General features: G+C 40.5%; 2 protein-coding genes across 2 annotated transcripts in view; one reads left to right on the top strand and one right to left on the bottom strand.

Moving 5' to 3' along the window:
• Positions 1–18,755, bottom strand: part of HSPA4 (heat shock protein family A (Hsp70) member 4) — a 42,631-nt gene extending 23,876 nt beyond the window's left edge. The window contains exons 1-4 of the mRNA XM_007188573.3: positions 18,392–18,755; positions 7,625–7,682; positions 5,615–5,755; positions 3,630–3,752 (exon numbers count right to left, since the gene is read on the bottom strand). Of these exons, the coding sequence (XP_007188635.1) occupies positions 3,630–3,752; positions 5,615–5,755; positions 7,625–7,682; positions 18,392–18,498 (429 nt within the window). The 5' untranslated portion in view covers positions 18,499–18,755. The remainder of the gene's footprint in view (positions 1–3,629; positions 3,753–5,614; positions 5,756–7,624; positions 7,683–18,391) is intronic.
• On the top strand, positions 18,497–22,171 carry LOC130707181 (uncharacterized). The gene is made up of 4 exons (XM_057540394.1): positions 18,497–18,571; positions 18,882–19,254; positions 19,383–19,508; positions 22,014–22,171. Exons 1-4 carry the CDS (start codon positions 18,497–18,499, stop codon positions 22,169–22,171), a joined length of 732 nt encoding a protein of 243 aa, XP_057396377.1.
• Positions 22,172–22,408: the final 237 nt, after the last annotated feature.

Genomic DNA, 22,408 nt, shown 5'->3' with positions numbered 1-22,408 from the left:
CATTTAAGTAAAATGTTCAGATGAGCTCTGAATATTTTCATGGATCCTGGGAAAGTACCCATTGTGCAAAGGCTGCCAAGTTGGACTTGGGGTTTCCCCTGGGTAGCAGCACCGACCTGGGAGCGCACTGCTCCAGCCCCCAAGACAAGACTTCCTTAGATGCTTGAGCTCTAAAAAGTGTAAACCAGCTTGTGAATCCTCTCCTGTGCCACTGGGGAAAATGGTCCTTTCTTCATTCCAGCCCAGGCAGACAGAGTATGTTGAATAAGCATAACTGGGACCCTATCTGGAGACCTGAAAAGAACTTGCTTTCAAGGCGCAGCTTGGGTTCCTATCCCAGCAGATGGCAGTGCCACGACTTTTCCACCACCCTGTGGCCAGCACTGTTAGCACACCTGAGACAGATTTAGGCACCCCTAAGGGATCAGAGGGAGGGCAGGTGCTCTGATGCTCATAGGCACTGAGACTTACAAATATTAAGTTTACAAATGGTCTCAGCCCACCGAACTAAGGTCTTTGGTTTGATGTCAGGTGCCAAATGAGAACATCTGCTGAGATAAAAATAAGAGAATGTTTTGCTGGGGAAGAAAAGAAAAGAAAAAGGCGGGGAGGGGGGTTGATACATTTGACTCATTAAAAAATTCTAATGACCAAATGGGGAAAAATATTTGCAACTCACATCATAAAACAGCAAAGAGTTAATCTCTCTAATATTCGAACAACTACAAATCAAAATAAAGACCATACACTCAAAATAAAATGAGGAAAGGATAGGAACATTTCACAAAAAGCGAAATACAAAATGGTTCATAAATTTTAAAATGTTCTAGTTTACCTAAAGAGTAAAATATCAGCATTAAAATCACACACACTTTGCTACCATTATTTAGCTATCAGAATTATTTAATACACCAATAAGCTGTGCTGGTGAGGCTGTGGTCACACAAGCCCTCTCATGCATTGCTGATATAAGTGTAAATCAGCACAAATTCTCTAAAGGGCAATTAAACAACAGCTGTTAAAGTTTAAAATACACATATCCTTTGTCCCAGCAATTGCACTTCTAGGAATTTAGCCTATAACCTACAGACTTATCACATAAGAGCAAAATGATACTTGTTCAAGTTTACTCATTGTAGTATTCTTTGCAATTAAAAAAAAAAAACAAAATCTGGAAGCAACCTGGATGTCCAACAAAAAGAGACTAGTTAAACAGATTATGGTACACATAAACTGCGACACTCTGCTGCACTAAAAGGAACGAAGCGCCTCTTTACTGCTATGGAACATATATAAGGTAAATTGTCCAAAATATACTAAAAGAAAAATGAAAGTAAAAAAGGACCTATACATATTTGCCTGGGTACATAAAAACCTCTGGAAAGATCTGTAACAAAGTGGTAAAACTGGTAACCTCTAGGAAGGAAAATCTACTTACTAGGTAACAGATATGCTAAAGCTTCCCATATACCCTTTTACACATTTGATTTGATTTGAACATGAGGGCTACTATTACCTTCCCCCAAAAATAAAGCTTATATTTTAACAATAATCAATTTATAAATAAAGCAAAATCCACCCAGGCCTTATTTATATAGCAATCAGATATACCATAGTACCAAAAGCTAGAGCAGTGACTGTGCAGAGAAGACTGTGCAGAAAAGAGTTCACACAGAGGCCAGAGACCACTATCCTTAGGCCCAATGGCAAGGTTGGCCCTTTTCTGCATCTAGGAATTTGAATGATAAATAGTTCCCTAAATCAACAGAAAAATTTCCCTAAATTATAAGAGTGGCTCACTGTGCCTAAACTGTTTGTACAATGTAGTTTATGCTTTACACTTAATTTGCTTCTGCAAGTCTGGAATTTTGGTACATGCAAGGCATAACATGCCTATGTGAATGACCTCCAATAGAAATCCTGGACTCCAAGGCTCAGGCAGAACTTCGCTGGTGTATGACATTTCATACGTGCTGTCACAACTTGCTGCTGGAGGAATTAAGCACTTCTGGTCTGACTCCAATGGAAGGTGACTCTTGGAAGCTTGTATCTGCTTTCCTCCAGACATTGTCCATGTACTTTTCCACTTTACTGATTTTGCTTTGCATCCTTTCACTATAATAAATCTTAGCCGTGAATATGGCTTTATTCTGAGTCCTGTAAATTCTCCTATCAAATCACCAAAACTCTTGAGGACCCCCAACACATAACTTAATTCATCACCTTTTAACTTGATCCCCAAAGCTGGAAAAGCCACTCAGGCAGTCTTGCCATTTTACATAAATTTTACTTCTACATGGAGCAAAATTCAGAATCAAAGTTAGGGCAGTAAAAGGAGCTGTTACAGTGGAGGATTACTGTACTGAATGTCAATATTATGACATAGTATGAGTGTGTTTCATGTTTGGTAATTGCAATCATTGTTGCTTTTGTTGTGGTCATCCATGTACAATGCTTGGTGTCAGTCTATTTATCTCTTGTAAAAATAAAATACAGTGTGTGTGTGTGAAAAAAGAATAAATAATGAATTCCCGTGGCAACCAAAAAAAAAAAAAAAAGTTAGGGCAGTAGATGGGGGGAAATGGGGACAAATCTCAAAGTCCAACAGACATTTGGGGGAAGGCAGAAACCATCTAAGAAATACAGTGCCTGTACTGAATCTGAGCTCTTTAAGGGAAGTAGCATTCTTATTCTTTGCATCCCCAAAATGTGGGTTATGAGCCATAAGCCAATTCTTCCTGACAAATGTCAGTACTACTTTACTAGATGGCCAAGAACCAAGGAATCCATCAGTCAAAAAACTGTGAGGTGAAATAAGCCACCTAACAGTCCTTGCTTTGCCAACCAATGCACCAAAATTAAGACAAAAGATGCCAATAAATAACAAGGTCCTACTGTACAGCACAGGGAACTATATCCAATATCCTGTGACAAACCATAATGGCAAAGAACATATATATGTGTAACTGAATCACTTTGCTGTAGAGAAGAAATTAACACAACATTGTAAATCAACTATACTTCAATAAAATTTTTTAAAAATAAATAAAAATTTAAAAAGGCAAAGGAGGCCAAAGAGCTAAAATATCAGATAACAACGGCAGAATGAGGAGATTCATTGGAAAGGCCAATACAACCACCCAAATTTCAACAGTCCCTATGGACTTCACCATACTACAAGCACAAAGCTACAAACAGCCAGGCTTCCGTCTAAAGAGGGAAATGGAAAAGACAAGATGAAGTCTACTGCTGCCTTGCCTTTAGCGCTGGATACAAAAACAGCGAAGATACAGAGATAGAAATCAAGAAAAAAACAGTATTTCTAATTGAGAGTATTCAACTAATTCAACAAACAAGTGGCTACCATGTGCCAGGCACTATGCTAGGTGCTAGAAAGAATCCAGGAAGAAGTGGGCTTAGAGATAAGCCTTTAAACAGACAGAATAACAGAATCATGAGCAAAAACTAGGGGGCAGAAAAAAATATTCAAGAACATGAGAACTAGTTTGATAAAGTCTTAAAATAACCATTACCACCTAAGACAAAAAGCAATTTTATTTTCAATTAACAGCTTTCTTCTTTCTGCTTCTTCATGCAAGACCCCAATAATGTGTAGGGATCAAACTCACCGAAACAACACAGTCCACGACAGGCTTCTTAAGAACACTTTCTGCTGTCTCCTTCAGTTTGGACAAAAGCATGGCAGTCACTTGCTCCGTGGTAAAATTTCGCTCTTCCTCCATGTATTTCACCTGCAATAAAAAAACAAAAGGATCTAAACTTAATATTTCTTCATGTCCTAAAAACCTAAAATGAATAATCTCTAAATCATCAATGGAACATTAACTCAGGAAGGAATTAAGAAAGCTAGTTTCAGAAGCGAAAATAACTTGAAGGTCACTTTTAGCTTTTTAACATGCTTGTCAAGCATGATACCTGGAGACGAGGACCACTATGTAAATGGTACGTTGTGACCACCAACAAAACTTGAAGACAATTACCTGGGCAGAAGCAAATTGGTATAGCTCACTATGACCCACACTGTTCCTCCATAAAGGGATCTGGTGGTGGAAACTATTTTACCATCTGACGTACTGTGTGTATTTTACTTTGTTTACTGTGTTGACTTTATGATCATCGTCCCAATTAGGATCCAATCTAACGCAATGGTTTTTGTCAGATTTGTTCACTGTCATAGCCCCAACACGGAGGACAAACTTGACACAATAAATACTTGTTGAATTAAAGAATAAACGACAAACAAAGCTTCAAGATATCCTACACCGGGATAAAGGTATGCAACTTTGACAACAGTTACAAACTTTAAATGTTGAAAAGACTGCCTAAGTAAGGTAAGGTCCTATTCCACATGCCCATACTCCCCAAGTACAACCCAGACCAGAAAATGTCACTTTCTTCTTTTAGTTCCTGCTCCAACTCAACTTGAACACCACCTTCTCACTCCCCAGCCCAACCATAATTTATTCTGGTTTAGAATTTAACAGTGTCTCACTTTATTGCATGATAAAGATGGGAGAATAACCCTCCCAGTGAGCCTCTTTCAAAGCTACCCCTTCTTCTCTCATTTAAGTCTTCATCAATTCCTCCAAGCTCATACTTGGATCCACTTGTTCCCAGGTCTTCTCCCTAGTCTCTTTCTCCTTTGACACTTGTAACGCTTCTGACTAAATCTGCCAATACCCATCCTATTTCTTTCTTGACTGTAAGTATCCCCCATTTCCTCAGCTCCCTTTCCTTTTTTCCTCCTCTGCACTCCATATTTATCCATTATTAGGCCCATTCAAACTGTTCTAAAATTATTGCTGAAAATACCATAAGTAAACCCAGTGATCATTTTTCAGTTATCAAAATTCTTCACTTCCAAATTCAAGTGAATTCTCAGCGACAACGGCACAATTAACTACCTTTTCCCCACAATTCTCATCATCTCTTGGATTTTGAACCTGTTCCCATGATCCTTATTTCTCCAAATGGGGTGTCTCAAACACCACATTTCCTCTCTCTAAACTCAGTTGCCTGAAAAGCTCAAATACCCTTCTGGATTCCTCTTATCACCTGAGTGCAAGAGAGAGATGTGTTCACCGTACCCATCCCTCAGCCTCTAATCTTTTTTGCATGATCAGTTCACTGCATGCTTCACAAAGAGACTCTCCTAGATGTTGCAGAGATAGCAAAGACTAAACTCCCTTTTCCCCAAAAGAACAACACCTTTCCAATCCTACTGTCAAGAGTATGACCACATATCTGGCAGTGACTTTAAAGCGTTGATTTCTTTGCCTGCTCTTCTGGAAGTCATTCACTAAAATCATACCAGCAAGACTGCTGCATTAGTCAACAAGACAAGTAGCAATGGCAGTTAACTTCACATCATTACCACCTATCTGTCCAACCCCTACTAACAGTGCCACCTATGGCTCCCAAATAAAATCCAGATTATTCAAAAAATGCCAATGGTCTTTACTAGCAAAAGACTTTCCAAAGCATTTGTAACCATTTTCATTACAACTTGAAAGTAGAATGGTATAATGTACAATGACCTGATAACATAAAATACTGTATTTCAGTCATTAAGGTATTATCTTGAAAACCTTACCTTTATACCTGTTAACCCAGTGGGCAACTGCACAATATCATATGCAAGTTTAGGTTTTTCTGCCTCCACAAATGGATCAGAGAATGCTCGGCCATGGAATCTTTTAAATCCTTGGACTGTGTTCTTTGCATTGGAAATTACCTAAGAAAAAGAGTATCAGAGTCAAAGAGTGGAAAGACTAATAGCAATTAAATTATGAAAAAAAAAATTCAACAATCTCAGGGTTAAATTAGAATCATTTTCCTTCTGAGTTAGTTTTCTTCAGCACTAAACCTTTCTGAACGATGCCTGCTAGCTTGTGAGGTGAGGAGTGAGGGACCTGTACAGGTCACATGCAGGGCTAGGACCAGAGCCCAGACTGCCTTACTTCCTCATGAAGACAGGTCATTACCCTTATAAAAGTATTCTCTGTTCTTAAACTTCTAACAAACATTTACATAAAATAATTTTTATCTTTTAAAAATTACCCGTAGTTTGTGATTCGAACTTTCCATGGGTCAATCTGGCAGTATGTATCAATTCAGTTATTCTAGTGAAGAAAACTTACCATAAAGGAAAAAAAGATGACACTAAGCCCACAAAGATAATGCAAATAAACTGACAGAGCATTATTTATCACAGCAGAAAACTGCAAAGAGCCTAGAGGGTAAATGACAGGGGAATGGGTAAATAAATTATGGCATATCCATACAATGGTTAAGATTATTTTAGAAGTCTGGAGACAAGTATCTATATGATATGATGTCACTTTCTTGGGGTGGGGAGAAAAACATTTATATGCTTAGAAAGAGTACAAAAGGTTACACATTAAGATATTAACACATTAAGATTTTTGGATAATGGTAGTATGCTAACTTCCAAATTCCTTACACTTTTACATTTATATTTTCTAATTTCTCTAGAATAAAGTATTATAATTTATGGGAAAAAATGCTGGCAAAGGACATTCAAAAAATTTAAGAATGAACTTCTGCTTAAGACTTATAGGCTCCTCTTCCCAATGCAGAAGTAAGTGCAACAAGTCCCAAGGAAAAACAGCAGAGCTCCTCTGCATCAGGAATGTCAAAAGGCACAAACAGAAGTTCTTTTGTAAAACAATATGAGGGTTCCAAAGTCAGGCCCTGTTTCAGTAAGCTGCCAAGTAGAAACTCAGTATCACAATAACTATGTCAACCTAGTACTAGGCAGCCAGTTTAGTACAATAACTATTCTCAATAATGAAAGCAAGTTTAAAAACAGGAAGAATTCACTGGAATTTTAGAAGGAAAGACGTTTCAAAACAGCTCTGTACTTGCTATCTACTGTCTCCTAAAACATCTTGAACTTTCTGAAAATGAGATTATAAAACACCCAATTTAATTAAATTGGCCAAGCACCATTTTCTCGGGCTTATAAATCTTAGGTGCTGCCTGGTCCAGAAAAAGAGACAGTTATTCATTCTATACGTTGCTCCAGATTGAACTATTAAAACATCTAACATGCAACTCCTTAATTTTATAGCAACCTCAGACACTCAGGAAAATAGAACTCTTCAGGTTCTGCTGCTCTGGTTACAGAGGAACCAGCAAATATGGCAGGTTCCTGGTTTAAAAGTAAACTAATGATAAGTGTGCTTCTACAAGTATGTTTTCCTTCCTTTAAAACCTTGATCAACACTGACCTTAAATATGAGTAAGATGAAAACAGAACAAGACACTTTAACGAGCATTTAAAATACCCAGGAAAAAATTAAAAAAATAAAATACCCAGGAACAAGCAAACCTTGCTTAAACAATATCTGGATAAATACATCCTAGCACTTTGCATTAAACAGATTATATATGTTCATGCTATTTTAAAAAGCTACTTGTTTCTCACTCAAGTACATAAGAAGGATCAGGTTCATCTCTCTCAATTGTACACCCAGGGGCTCCCAGTGTTGGGCACATAATGGGCACTGAAATACTTGCTGAATGGGAAGGATAGACAAACCACAGAAAAAAGTCACTTTAGGGAAAAACAAAATTCTACCTGGCTTTTAGCTGCTGCTCCAATTGAACGATTCTTAGGACCAAAAGAAATGCAAGCCCTAGAAGACAAAACAAACATTTAAGCATCAAACCTTACTGTAATTATTACATCCAAAACCAAAGCAAGCAAGGACTTCCCTGGCGGTCCAGTGGTTAAGACTCCACGCTCCCACTGCAGCGGGGGAAAGGTTCGATCCCTGTTTAGGGAACTAAGATCCCACAAGCCTCGCAGCACAGCAAAAAAAAAGCAGGCAAGATTTTTGAGTCTTAGCCGAAAAGCCCTATTATTTTTAACTGCACACAGTAAGTCTATGATTTTGACCTTTCTACTGAGTAAACTGTCCATGGAATGCGCTGCTTCTTAGAATAATGGGAGTTCGTCACTTAGATGTTGAAGTACAAGTTTGATATGACCATCTGTCTGAAATACTGGAGAGAGGTGGACTAACCAGTCTCCACTATCCTCTAATTCTTCAAGTCTGGTGTTCAAAATTCCAATATAAAATAGTATACCCTATCAATACATCAATAAAATGTTCTTTGTGTTTAGAACAGCTCATAACTTCACCAAAAGAATGGTCTATAAACCCTGAAAACAACTCTTGTCCTATTGTGAATACTGAATACGTAAAAAGTTATTTTTCTAGAACTAGTTTCCAAGGACTCAATTTCTCTTCTTTTTTTTTTTTTAAAGACTCAATTTCTGACAAGGAACTTCATTCCCACTTCTGAACACATTCTTCCAAATCAATTCATATACTGCCTGCTGGTTTGATCTATATGCTGCTTATTTTAGAAAGCAAAATTGAAACTTGCTTAAAGGTATAAACACTTTAAAACACTGTTTAAGCTTAAAAAGTCAGTTATTTTGGAGTTGATGTTTTTGCTACCATGGCCTCTATGCTTCCCCCTGTTTTTCACTCTGGAACCTTGCATATATTTGTCACCTCCCTTTCCAGTAGCTGATTTCTCTCAAGCTAAAATAAGATCAAATTCACCCATGCCACCCCCAAAAAATCCAAAAGACAAAGCTCTTCCCAGAGTCCATTTCTCCCTCAGGTTAGTAAAGCCTTCTCTTCCTCCTACTTAATAATAATGACTGCATAAATTGCCTATATGCACTATCTCATTTAATCCTCATAAGCACCCTATCTTATTCCCACTTTATAGGAGAGGAAACTGAGTCCAAAAAGGTATTAATAAGTAAATTTGTCCCCAGTCATACAATCTGAAAGCAATGGGAGTCAGGACTATAGATCATTTCTCCATACTTTACACTCTAGCTAGCTATGACCCTCTCTCTATCCTCCCTGGACCCCTAATTCTTCGAACTTAGTGGAATGAGTAAGAATAAGAGCTCTGCAGCCATACTGCCTTGGTCCAAATCTGACCACATTAGATGACCTATTAATTAAGTAGAACCGTTTTACTTAGATAAACTTACCAGCCCTGTACAAACTGGCAGAATGCTCAGCCTCTCTGTGCCTCAGTGGCCCTTTCCAACCAATGGTGCAAGAATCCCTGTGAGCCAATCTCCCAGAGCAGTTACAGGCAGCTATGCCCTGTATCAATATGACACAGCCTGGGATTTCATCAGATTTCCTATGAACCCTAAGCTCTATGGGCCTAGAACACGCTGGGGGGTAGCCCCTCTAGAGCACAGGTGTCAAGCTCAGCCTTTCTGCAAATATACCACCTATCACTTTAAAAAAAAAAAAATTTCCTAAGTACCACTTAAATGTCTCCCCTATTACAGCCCATACAGCCCTTTAGAAAATTGCCCACCGTAATCTTACCTACTCCATTCACCCTGTCCACTCCTTCTAGCCTATGCATGCAAACCTACATCTTTCTAAAAGCCACCAGATCTGAATTTCTTTTTTTTTTTTTTTTTTTTTAAATTTTATTTATTTATTTATGGCTGTGTTGGGTCTTCGTTTCTGTGCGAGGGCTTTCTCTAGTTGCAGAGAGCGGGGGCCACTCTTCATCGCGGTGCGCGGGCTTCTCACTATCGCAGCCTCTCTCGTTGCGGAGCACAGGCTCCAGATGCGCAGGCTCAGTAGTTGTGGCTCACGGGCCTAGTTGCCCCGCGGCATGTGGGATCTTCCCAGACCAGGGCTCGAACCCGTGTCCCCTGCATTGGCAGGCGGATTCTCAACCACTGCGCCACCAGGGAAGCCCAGATCTGAATTTCTAAGATGCATCCCACCAATACCTCAATCCCAACATAACTAAAAGCCAACATTATTTATCTTCCATTGTTTCCTGCAGCCCTGTTTTCAAGCCTTCATCTCCTCAAAACAATACTAGCTCTAAGAATGAAAAAATTAATGTTCCCAACTTTATTGTATGTCCGTTGAAGGGTTAATTTCTTATTCTACCTTGGTAACTCTGAATCTGTCTTGCTTCTAATTACCTTCCAAACGAAAACATTACCAGCAAATAGGGTCCAGATTCCTTAATGTAGAACCTAAGGTCTCTCACAATCCCAACCCCACCCCCATTTTCCAGGTGCAATCTCAAGCACACAGTGCCCCAACACAAGTCAAATAGTCTTCCAATCCTCCTGCTTTGCTCTACCACTTTTGCCACCTGAAATGCCCTGGTCCTTCTAAATCTCACTCATTCTCCAGAGATATCACACACTTGTGATGCCTTCCCAATCCCTCTCAAGTAAAAATTGTTTCTACCTCTTAAAACTTATTAGACTTGGCTTAAAACTTACTGGACTTTGGGCAATGTGAATGTAGAACATTTCCATCATCACACAATGTTCTACTGTACAGAGCTACTCTAGGTAATATTCTCTTTGAAGTCAGTTAACATTTTTACTTACTCTTAAAATCTACATCTGCCTTAGAAGTAATAGATAGGAAATGGTTCTTATATCTTGAAAAGCTAAATAAAAGTTTGTCTCAGTTCAAATTATTCATCCTTTTATTCGTCTACATATGCACACACTACAAACAGTTCCCAACCTCTTACAAAGCAATCAAATGTCACTAATGGAACATCAATTTTCACCACATAATATAGCAATTACACCTCAAACAAGGCATAACTCTTGCAAAGTATGGGCAGAATTCACACTTTTCTTATCATATTATAGAAAATCATTAATATATTATTACATAATTCTTACATTCTAAAAAAAGTTCTATAACAAGCCAACTAGTACATTAAAGAAAGGAATCCTTAGCTTTTCCACTTTATGGTCAATTTGATTGAGTTGAACACATGTACAGTAAAAAGAGCTCAGCCTCTAGAATTAGACAGTATGGGTCTGTCTGAATCCCTTCTCTACCTTTCTAGCTGTGTGACCTGTTAATTAACTGCTCTGAAATTCAATTTGTTCATCTCTGAAATGGGGGAAATGACCACACCTACCTAATATGGTTGTTATAAGGATTAAATTTGTTGATCCACTTTTAAAGGACTTTTATCAGAGACTGGCACATCATAAATAACATTAGCTATTACTAAACCTCCAATGAAACCTTGGTCTGAGTTTCATACAAAAAAATATACCAACTAGGGAGTTCCCTGGTGGCCTAGTGGTTAGGATTCTGAGCTTTCACTGCCATAGCCTGGGTCTAATCCGTGGTTGGGGAACTGAGATCCCTCAAGACACATGGCACAGCCACAAAAAAAAAAAAAAAAAAAAAAAAAAAACCAGAACAAACCAAAAATACACCAACTAGTTTGCTATGAAAATTGTGCTTCACCTTCTCAAACTATCCACTAAAACCCACTCAGCCATCTTTAAAATCATGAGGAATAAAAAGTCCTACCATTTCCTTTTCAAAAGGACAACTGAATGAGGGTAGATATGTTAAACAGCGCAAATTGAAGGGGTTTTTAAACTAAAACCTTACTTAAAGAAATCTAATACTTAAATGTGAAAAAGGCCCAAAAAGATTACGTCATTTTAGGACCAACGCTAGAACCTATTCAGTGCTTCCCAGTGCAAGCTCATCGTTGAAAATTAGAAAAGTATAAAAAAGAAAATAGGGATTATCAGTAACTCCACAACCAACACCCTCCCACCAGAGATGGCCATTACTATTTAGGTAAATACTGTTATGCAATCCTAATAAATAAAGTAACTTTTTATTTATTTATTTATTTATTTATTTATGGCTGTGTTGGGTCTTCGTTTCTGTGCGTTTCCTCTAGTTGTGGCAAGTGGGGGCCACTCTTCATCGTGGTGCGCGGGCCTCTCACTATCGCGGCCTCTCTTGTTGCGGAGCACAGGCTCCAGACACGCAGGCTCAGTAATTGTGGCTCACGGGCTCAGTTGCTCCGCGGCATGTGGGATCTTCCCAGACCAGGGCTCGAACCCGTGTCCCCTGCATTGGCAGGCAGATTCTCAACCACTGCGCCACCAGGGAAGCCCCCCTAAATTAAGTAATTCTTTTAAAAAGAGAAGCTAAATACCCCCATTAAGTTTGTTTCTCCTCAACAAACACTCTAAAAAATCTTCAGTGGCTGAATGATTCTGTCAGGATTTGGACAGGGAACAAGATATTTAAAGGAAATATGTATTGATACTATTTGCCACTCACCAGAAAATTCCAAAATTTCACATAGCCTGCATGCAATCCCTATCTATGGCAGGAAGCCTCTCTTTCATCCAAGCAGGTCAAGCTCCCTTGTCCCACAGCTTTCATTTTTGAGCCTTCATACGCCAGGCAGTGTGCTAAGCATTCTACACTTGATTCTCCCAAATACTCTGAGACAAGAACTATTACTGACCCAATTTTGTAAATGAAGAACTGAATAAAGGCAAGTTAATGTGCCCAGAAACATAACTAGTACTAGAGTTCAGGATTCAAAATCAGGACTATCAAACTCCAAGTCCCACACATACATACTTTTTTTTTTTTTTTTGGCTGCATTCTCCTTGCAGTGTGCAGGTTTCTCTCTAGTTGTGGCATGCAGGCTCCAGAGCATGTGGGCTCTGTAGTTTGCAGCACGCAGGCTCTGTCGTTGAGGCGCCCAAGCTCAGTAGTTGTGGCGCGTGGGCTTAGTTGCCCCACTGCACGTGGGATCTTAGTTCCATGACCAGGGATCGAACCCGCAACCCCTGCACTGGAAGGCAGACTCTTTACCACTGGACCACCAGGTTAGTCCCCATACATACTTTTGTACTGCCTACCAAACCCTCTAGATTTATTCCTACTTCTATACCTTCACGCAGACTGTCCCAATCCTTTCTTCATGTTTTCTAATCCTGTTTGCTCAAGTCCCACTCTTGCCTTTCCTTATCACTCCATCCCCCACAGATGTGACTTGTCCTCTGAACTTGTACAATTAAGGTCTATATTTAATAACCTTGCGCATAATTGTACTCTCTATTCTTATTCTATTTACTGTTGCTTTACGTCATTCATATTTCCAACTAGAATGATTACATCTCCACAGCAGGACTCTATCTTACACTTCCTCTATACTTTACACAAGGCCAAGTTAATGCTGCTAAAAACGGCAGTACTCAAGACACTTGCTACTTGACTGATATTACCTTTCCTCCATTCCAAATTACAGGCTGACATTACACAAAGTTAATTTAAATCAAGTTCAAGACTTCTCTGTTCTAATCTTTAAGTCCTAGAAATAATCATCTTTTTAAACCAGAGAATAGCCGTTGTTCTCTTTCCTGGGTAAAAGATACCACTGACCAAACATTTATGCATATTCTGATAGGATGTTATAAACAGCTGCAACCAGCACAGATCCTTAAAAGGTACAGTTTCATGTTTATAAGTGTGTGTAGGACCACTCTCAGGATATTCAGACAGCTGTGACTCTAATTTCTTATACAATATAAGAAAATGAGTTTTTCAGAGAACCTACAATAGTATTTAGACTATCAAATAAGAGAAGCAGGCAAAACTGGCATGGAAATGGTTATTAGGTTAATCAGAGTACCCCATGGTCACTGCCTTAGCCCAGAACTAGAAAATACCCAAAACAGTTGATATCGAACAGATCAAACAACTCATACTAGCAAGATATGCAGTTCCTTAAGAACCACAAACTCCTGAGTCAATAAGATTTACACATTAAAAGCTACATATTTGATAAACCCTAAAGGCAAACTTCCATAGATTTCATTTTACTGTCCCAATATATGGTCCATTAATAAAGAGAATTAATAAAAAATACAAAAAGGTAATAATAGCAATATGAGCAAATAATTGGGCAGTATTTACTATGTAACAGGCACTATGTTAAATATTTTATATAATTTTAACTCATAATCCTCACAAACCCCAGTGAAACAGAGAAATCACTTACGTTCCTGGTGTAAATTAATCCCTTAAATTTTTGTAAAGTATTCTGGCAATAGGTACTGAAATTTTAAGCATATATATCCTTTCACCAATTTCACATCTTGAAATCTATCCAACAAAAATAAAAGTATTAACATGTAAACATAAAAATAAAAGACTTGTTGAAGACTATTTCTAATTGCAAAAATTTAGAAACAACCTGAACATCTGAGGAAAGCATGTTAAAGCCATAATATGGACTATTATGTACTTAAGGAGGTAAATTCATATTTACTGACTCTGAAGGATGTCTAAAATATAAGTGAAAGAAAATAGTTACAAAATACAGTATGATCCTATTTGTTTATATGGGCACACACGCCCCCACATATATTTGTAGAAGTCTAGAAAAAGTTATGCAAGGATAGACAGCAAACAGCAAATAATTAGAGAGGAAACAATTTTACTTAGCACTTTATTTTTGTTGTTGTTGTTAAAGCAAACAAGTATTTTATTAAGTCAGAAAAAGTTTTAATTTAGGAAACCCAATTTAGAACCTGATGACATAAAGTTCCTGTAGATTACACCTACCAATTCTATATACAAAGTTGTATTTTAGTTCTTAAATGAGTCTAAGAAACTACTTTGATAACCTCAATTAGACATGAGAAGTGTTAGCAGTCTGAAGCTTTAGTTAACCAATCAACTTTCCTATTCACTGAACCCAAAAGATCCAGTCATCCTGACACTCTACTTAGATCTACAACGTGTAAAGATATTCACTCCATAGAGGAACACTTTTCTTGCACAAATAAGGTATCAGATATTAATCTGCCAGTTAGCCAGAACCCACCTTACTTTCAGCTTTTGCTCTCAAGGGCAGTTATTAACAAACAATTTCATCTCTTCAAATTCCTAATATACTGTTTTATGAGGAACTAAGTCCATGAAAATGATAACATAAACTATTCATACACAGAATTATCTTCTTAGGTAACTCATCTCTACCCTATAAATTTTGTACAGCACGGCCCAACTAACTCCTGTAACGTTTGGCAGTCCGTTAACATTTTTATTCCAAAGAAGCTTTAAGGTTGTACTCTTTCTACAGTAATAATCCAACTAAATATAAAAATAGGCTTTCCATCTTATTCCAAAGCCTATGGTCATGAAATATCAACACGACACTCATAATTTAAAACTCCAAAGTTTATCTCTAAGCCGCCCACACTTTTCTCCCATGCTTCCACACTGGTGGAGAGCAACATAAACTCCCACGTGGACCAAACGATTGCAATATACCCCTAAGCATCATCCGGCTTCTTCTCTTGCCCTTCTCAAATAAATCCGTTCTCCACAAAAAAGCCAATCACATCTTTAAAATATCAATTGGATCACCTCCCACAGCACCTAGATAAAAATCTTTAACATGATTTACAAAGCCCTGCTATAATCTAACCTGCCTTGCCTAACTCCTCTGCAGATTCAATTCACAGCATTTTTTCAAGTGGCTATAATCCTCTCAGTCTGTCGAGTATACCTCAGTTCTTCCTCACTTGCTATTCCTTCTGCCTGGAACAACTCTTCCTCGCTCCCACCACAAACCTCCATGGTAAAACTCTACTCAACCTCTGGGTTTCATCTTAAATGACACTTCTTTAAGAAGCACCTTCCATCACCACCCCATATCCAATTTAAATTAGGTCCCCATCATTGTTTTCCGTACTTTCCCATCTGGGCCTTTACCACAGTCAGCAATTACATATTTGTTTAGCATCTGGTTTTCTCCACTAGCCATGTCCATGATGGCAGGATCTTACTTGTTTATCAGAGTACCTTCAGTGCTTAGCACAACAGCTGGTATATTAGAAGCACTCATTATCTGCTAAAATGAAAAGGAAGCCTAAATTTGGTGGGAAAGCAAGGGTTTCTTCTAGGTAAGACTCAACTGGCTCCTCAAAAATGGAATTGAAATGCTGTTGCACCCACAATTTTAAATGAGTTACTTTCACCATACCCAACCCTCCAGAACCTGCATCTCATTCCACTCTCACACTAAAACAAACCTATGTCACACTCCCTGTGTACCTCTGAGATATAAATCCATTCTTCCATAATCACTACTTTAAAAAAAAAAAAAAAATCAACCTTTCTGCCCCCCATGTTCTACTTAGCCAAAGACTCCAACACAGAAATCTAAGCTAATCGAGATCATAGTTCAAAAACTACTTGAATGTATGGCATCCCTCTAAGTTCCCGGGAAATATAGGAACATGTAAGGAAAATTACTTTTAAGTATTTAAACAGATATTCTTATCACAATTACATGGTGTATCTGGTCACCCATCAAATAGTCTTTGGGACAAATTTAACTGTGATCTGGGAAGATTAAATTCTTTTCTGAAACAACTCTTTCAGTTCCAAATAATGAGATTCATTGTAAAACTGTTGTAGTTACTATTTGTCTAAAGGAGAAAAGGGGGCATAAGAGTCTAAAAGAAAGGACAGGAACACTTCATTCCAATATCTGGAATTCTCTTACTTTTGGAGCTAAAGTATGTTCAATTCTAGCTGGGAAAAGACCAAAAAGTTACATGCCTAACTCAGTGCTCTAGCCCTCTTAATTTGAGGAAAACTATCTCTACAGATGAAGCAAACTAGCATCCAGAGAGGAAAACAATAACAAATAGAAAATTAATGCTTAAATATTTAAAAACTTCATTGTACAATACACTTCCCTGGAAATACAATTTAGACCCACTGTTAAAAGCTATGAAGATGGGAGGGTTGGGGACTGGGCTGTGACTGCTAATGAGTACAGGGTTTCTCTTGTGGGATGATGAAAATGTTTTAAAATTGTGTTGATGGTTGCACAATTTTGTGTCTACACTGAAAACAAACTGTACACTTTAAAAGGGTTAATTGTATGGTATGTGAATTATATCTCATTAGTTAAAAACTATAAATAGGGGCTTCCCTGGTGGCGCAGTGGTTGAGGATCTGCCTGCCAATGCAGGGGACACGGGTTCGAGCCCTGGTCTGGGAAGATCCCACATGCCGCAGAGCAACTAGGCCCGTGAGCCACAATTGCTGAGCCTGCGCGTCTGGAGCCTGTGCTCCGCAACAAGAGAGGCCGCGATGGTGAGAGGCCCGCGCACCACGATGAAGAGTGGCCCCCACTTGCCGCAACTGGAGAAAGCCCTCGCACAGAAACGAAGACCCAACACAGCCATAAATAAATAAATAAATAAATTTTTTTTAAAAAAAACTATAAATAAAATTGAGAAAGGAACATCAAACTGTAGTTTTGGATCTGGGATGGGTTTTGGGGGAAGCACATGGGTTAGGTCTAAAATAAGGGATAGAAATTTGATAAGTTTAAGGGAAATGTTGTCAGCCTTCTGGGTAGCAAAGATCAGTCTGGTATAGGGAGCAATCGAGTTGGCCAGAAATTGCTGAATAAGTGTAACAAAAGGTAGGGTGAAAAACGAGCCTTAAAACAGAGGCCCTTAATGAGACACAATGAGATCCTAGCAAATAACAGAAACTTCTTAAAAAGATTCTGGTCAAGAGGAAGACAATGGACTGAAAGGTGTCTCTATGTACAAAAGACTCTTACCCTATACAAGGAAAGACCTGGGTGAGTCATGATTTCTTAGCGCTGTGTCTATACTGGTTCCATAACTTACCATAGGTTCTAAAAGTCAAAGTGAGCCCCTGAGTCATTCATTAACAATTGCAGCCAACACCCTGGTTGGAATGTATTACCGTGAAAGCGGAACGCTGTTAGGGATAGGTGCGCAAAGAATGACAGCAGAGAATGACCCAACATTCAGTTCAATATACTGAAGCGACGTGAAAAACCAAAGTGAATGCAAAGGTATCCAAAAGGCATCGATTTTATTAAATCCTTTTCTATATCTTTCCGTGCCAACCCTATCTGGAGATCTCCGGTGCTCCGACTCCCTCTCTTCCGGGCGCCACCCCACCCCCCACTCACGTGGGACTCCGGCCTCTGCACTGTCTTACCGCCTGCCGGCAGACGCCAGACAGGTTCAATTAAACTTTTATTAAGCTCCTGCTGTGTGCAAAGCTCCCAACTCTGTGCTGGGCTGAAGAGACGTCAGTACGCCCTGGGCCTATTATGTGCCCTCTAAAAGAGAATCTCGGTCCATCCCACATCCCGGGCCTGCCTTCGCTCCAGCTCCTACCCACAGCCTCCGCTGGTCCAAGTACCCACTCGGAGCCCTCGCTCGGCCGGCGGGCCACACAAAAAAGGCCTCGCCCCTGCGCAGACCCACACGGGAGGTCGCGGCCCCTAGTGACCTAAAACGCAGTGGGGGTCCACTACCCACCGGAGTTTCGGCTCGGAACGGAGGTGACTGCCCGGCCCGCGTTCCCCAAGCCGCGAGGGTCACAGACCGGAGCAAGCGCTACCTCCCCACCCCACCCCCCCACCCGCAGTGCACGCGGCTTCCCTGGCCCACACTCACGGCGTGCAGCGGTCGCTGTATTCATTAGCGATCGTTTCGATGCCGCCGGCGCGGGCTACAGCGACGTAGCAGCTCTGGAACCCCAGATCTATGCCCACCACCGACATGGCGCCGGCTACAGCTCAGGCTCGAGCCCGGGTCCGGCCGGCAAGACAAGACACGGACCCCGGCGGGGCTGGCGTGCGTAAAGCGGGCCGCGTGGGCCAGGGAACCGGGGCTAGTGGGAGACGTGCGGAGGGCCACGCAAGCGCCTAGGTTCTTGGAAGGAGGGCCACAGCGGAGGACACTACTCAGGCCGGCTCCGGCTCAGCGGCCGCAGCCTGGGTGCCGGTAGCGGGGGCGGAGAAGATCTCGAAAGGTCTCGTCGCGACGAGAGTAAAGAAGCAGCGCGAGAACTGAGGGGGAATGTTCTCGCGAGACCCCGGCTCAGCTGCTTTTCTTCCCGAGGCCTCGCCCCCCCCAGTTACGTACAAGTGTACGTCACTCCCAGGCCCAAGAACCTGGGAAGGGGCAGGGCCGCCGAAAGACAGTTGGGAGGCGGAGTTGGCCATTGAGCGTGCACAGGGACCCCGCTGCCGCGCTAAGTGCGGCGGCAAAGAGCAGTGGAGCACCTCCCCTTCCAGAAGAAAGTAGGAGAGCCGGTTTAATGCAAAATACTGAGGAAGCGCTTTTGTCCTACTTCCGCTTTTTTCTTTATCTCAAAGGAAGATCCGGTTGTGGCACCTCCTACGCCACACCTTGTGTTGGGAAATGGGAGCGCAAACTAATCTTCAAAGTCCAGAGGCGTCTCTCATCTCCTCTCCTTGGGGTAGGTTGGTGGGTAGAGAAGGCCGCCGTTGGAACGCGGCCTTCAGCAGTCTTAGGTAGGTCTCTGTCAAAGTCAAAGACAGCGCCCTCTGCGGCGGAGGGGAGGATTCCACCCTCAAGCCCACCGCCTTGTTTTTTTCGTTCAGCCTCGTCGCACCGATTTCTAAACCACTCCTGTCCTTAGGTCAGACTGAGGAGCCTACGGCACTAAAGCCTTTCAAGCCCCAACCCATTCTAAGCACATGTCTTGAGCTGGATGCAAGAGACACTGAGGTAGATGACATGCTCCTCGGTACGTTCAGACCAGCCGGTAAGTGGCAGGATGAAATGAAGCTAGCGAATCATCAGGACCCCTCACTTGCATGGGCACCTGGGAGAGCAAGGGGTTGCTGAGAGTTACGGTGGCTTCCAGTTGTGGAGGGGAAGCCAGCTGTCAATCGGGAAGCAACTCTTTGTAATGAGCATTTCTGATAAATCGCTTAAAGATACCTCAGAAGACAGGGAATCTGAATCTCCATGTCTCCAGTAATTTGACGTGATGTCTTATTCTAAGTATTTACTTTGTAAATACTTCAGCATTGTATAAGCTTCAACCTCACAAAACCTGAATCCAGTACAAGAGTAGCTAGACAGGTAAATGGGGTCCCAGTACGTGGTGGCAAGTTTGGTCCACACATAATGGGGAAGCGGAGGGGAAAGGGCAGAGAAAATTTTTTGTTTAAATTTTTCTAGTCTTGCCATAAAATACGAATTTTATTTCACACCTACTGCCTAAGAAGGCACCTCAGTCTCCAGGAGCAATGCCCAAAGCCCACGTTGGGTGCCTTTAAACTTGCTAATCACCACACGGTTCTCACATTTTGGCTAAATCAAACCTGTTTTTGTCTTCAAAAACAAGTACTGAGTGCTCCCTGAGGCTGTAATAGGAGGTGTGGAGGCAGGAAGAAAAAGCCTTTGAAAAAGAGAACAAGGACAAACAGATGCTTGTACACCCATATTCACAGCATTATTCACAATAGCCAAAAGGTGGAAACAACCCAAATGTCCACTGATGCATGAATGTGTTTTTAAGATGTGGTATATACCTATGATGGGATATTATGCAGCCTAAAAAGGAACAAAATTCTAACACAATGCAACATGGATGAACCTTGAAAACATCATGCTAAGTCAAAGAAGCTAGACACAAAAAAACAAATATTGACTAATTCCATTTACACAAGGCCCCTAGAATAGGCAAATTCATAGAAACAGAAAATAGAATAGTGGTCACTAGGGGCTGGCTGGTAGGAGGGATTGGAGAGTTACTGTTTAATGGGTACAGAGATAGTGGTGATGGTTGCACAACAATGTGAATGTACATAATGCCACTGATTTGTACACTTTAAAATGGTTAAAATGGTAAGTTTCCTTATGTATATTTTACCACAATTTTAAAAGTAAAGAAAAATTGTACTTGACCTTCCTTCCTCTATCTCCTATTTTTCTCCCACCTAGGAGGATGTTAATAACACCAAAGATGTTACTGGCTTTACCTATGACAGAGTCCTGTCTCCATCTGTCTACTCTGGGTTATTAAGCACTGAGCAAACAAGCCAGTCTGTAAACAGATAGGGTAGGGGGTCCACGGAGAAAGAGAACCAGGCATGGCTTTCTTGACATAAGAGAAGCCATATTTGGCCGAAGCCATTTTTTGATCTAAGCCTGGCCACAATGCTTGCCGTTGAACAGGTCTCAGTAATTAATGATCGTAAGGGAAGTGAGGGAATGCAGGAACAAAGGAAAAGCAGTCAAAAAACAGTAGTTCAGCAATAAAACAGAGTCTTAGTTCCTCCTCAAGGTATGTACATAATATGATACACATCTTCAAGTTCTACAGGAGCTAAGGCCCCCACCCAGATGGAGGATGGAATGATGTTGATCTTTCCTGACCCTTGTGGCTTTAATCACCTAAAGCTTTGTCCCAGTTCAATGTTAAGATCTCCTCAGCTCAAGCCCCTTCATGAATATGCATATACCACACAAGGCCTTTCATGGATATGCACATACTCTTGGCTTAAAACTTCCCCAGTTTTGCTGTTCAGGGAGACACTGCTTTGGGAAAGATCCCCGGTGTTCTCCTTTCTAACTGCAAGTAATAAATCCTTCCTTCTCCCGATCTTTGGCTTGGTTGTGTCTTTTGGCTCAACACCCACCAAGAGGGGAACCCAGTTTTTGGGCAACAAGCCTGACCTATGCTGAAGTGCCTAAACTACCTAAAAGATCACTATGCCTGGGTTGTGGACTCTGTCTCTGCCTTCCATCTTGTGGGAGGCCTCCCCAGCCTTTAGCTAAACTGGCAAAAAACATCCCTATCTTTTTGTGTTCCAACTTCATACCTACCTGCCTTATTTGCCTTGGCACTGCTTTCAGTTTAAAATACCATTGGTTCTATCAATCTTTTGAACAATTTGTCCTTCTCAAAATAAAGTATAACATCAGTCACAGAGAGCACTCATCCTGCTAAAAATAGTGTCCTTGATCATCAAACTTATAGCTCAAGAGGCTATTCTGGGATATTTAAATAAATGAAGTCAGAAAAGGTTATTTAAGAATTCCAAAGAATCTAAAGGAACAAGTTTCCAAGAATCGATTGTGAAGCAGTAAAGTTGCCAGAATATTTAATGTTAAAGGCACCATGGGTGTAGCACAAGTTCTTTTCATTTAGCAGAGCATCTTGAGTATTTTAGAAGGAAGTTGTTAGATGCCTTTCTCTGATACAATGATTAAATTTAGTTGTAAGCAATTAGCAAAGTTTCTGTTTGTTTGTTTTCAGTATACAGTGTTCATAGCCTGCCTACCAAGAGACAAAAGTTTCTCAGTCAGTTGGGAATTCATAATCTTCCCTGCCAGGTGTCCAGTGGAATCCTGTCCTATATTCTGGAGCAGGTTCTGGAATCATTTGCTTCACAAGTAAGCTACAAACTCAGATAATGGTGTTTTCTGGCTTCCCTGATATCACAGTGAGTGGACCAATGCCCTTAGCTGAACCAGCGCTCCTTTCTTAAACTCTAAAACTCTAACAACTCAATAATAATGGTAATAACTTCATCTCTAGCTCCTACAGTATGTGCCAGACATTGTGCTGAGTGATTTGGATATCATTATCCATTTAATCCTCACAGCAAACCCATTAGGTGGGTGTTATTTTCCAATTTTGAAGATGAAAAA

This window comes from Balaenoptera acutorostrata, chromosome 2, assembly GCF_949987535.1.
Source record: "Balaenoptera acutorostrata chromosome 2, mBalAcu1.1, whole genome shotgun sequence".
NCBI lineage: Eukaryota > Metazoa > Chordata > Mammalia > Artiodactyla > Balaenopteridae > Balaenoptera > Balaenoptera acutorostrata.
This window is presented reverse-complemented; position numbering and strand designations above follow the sequence as displayed.

Excerpts from the sequence above, each read along its gene's own strand:
- LOC130707181 (XM_057540394.1), top strand. The coding sequence starts at position 18,497 with ATGGCGCCGGCTACAGCTCAGGCTCGAGCCCGGGTCCGGCCGGCAAGA. Across the intron at positions 18,572-18,881 it reads CGGACCCCGGCGGGGCTGGC|GCCCAAGAACCTGGGAAGGG; the intron begins GTGCGTAAAGCG and ends CGTCACTCCCAG. Across the intron at positions 19,255-19,382 it reads GCGGCCTTCAGCAGTCTTAG|GTCAGACTGAGGAGCCTACG; the intron begins GTAGGTCTCTGT and ends TCCTGTCCTTAG.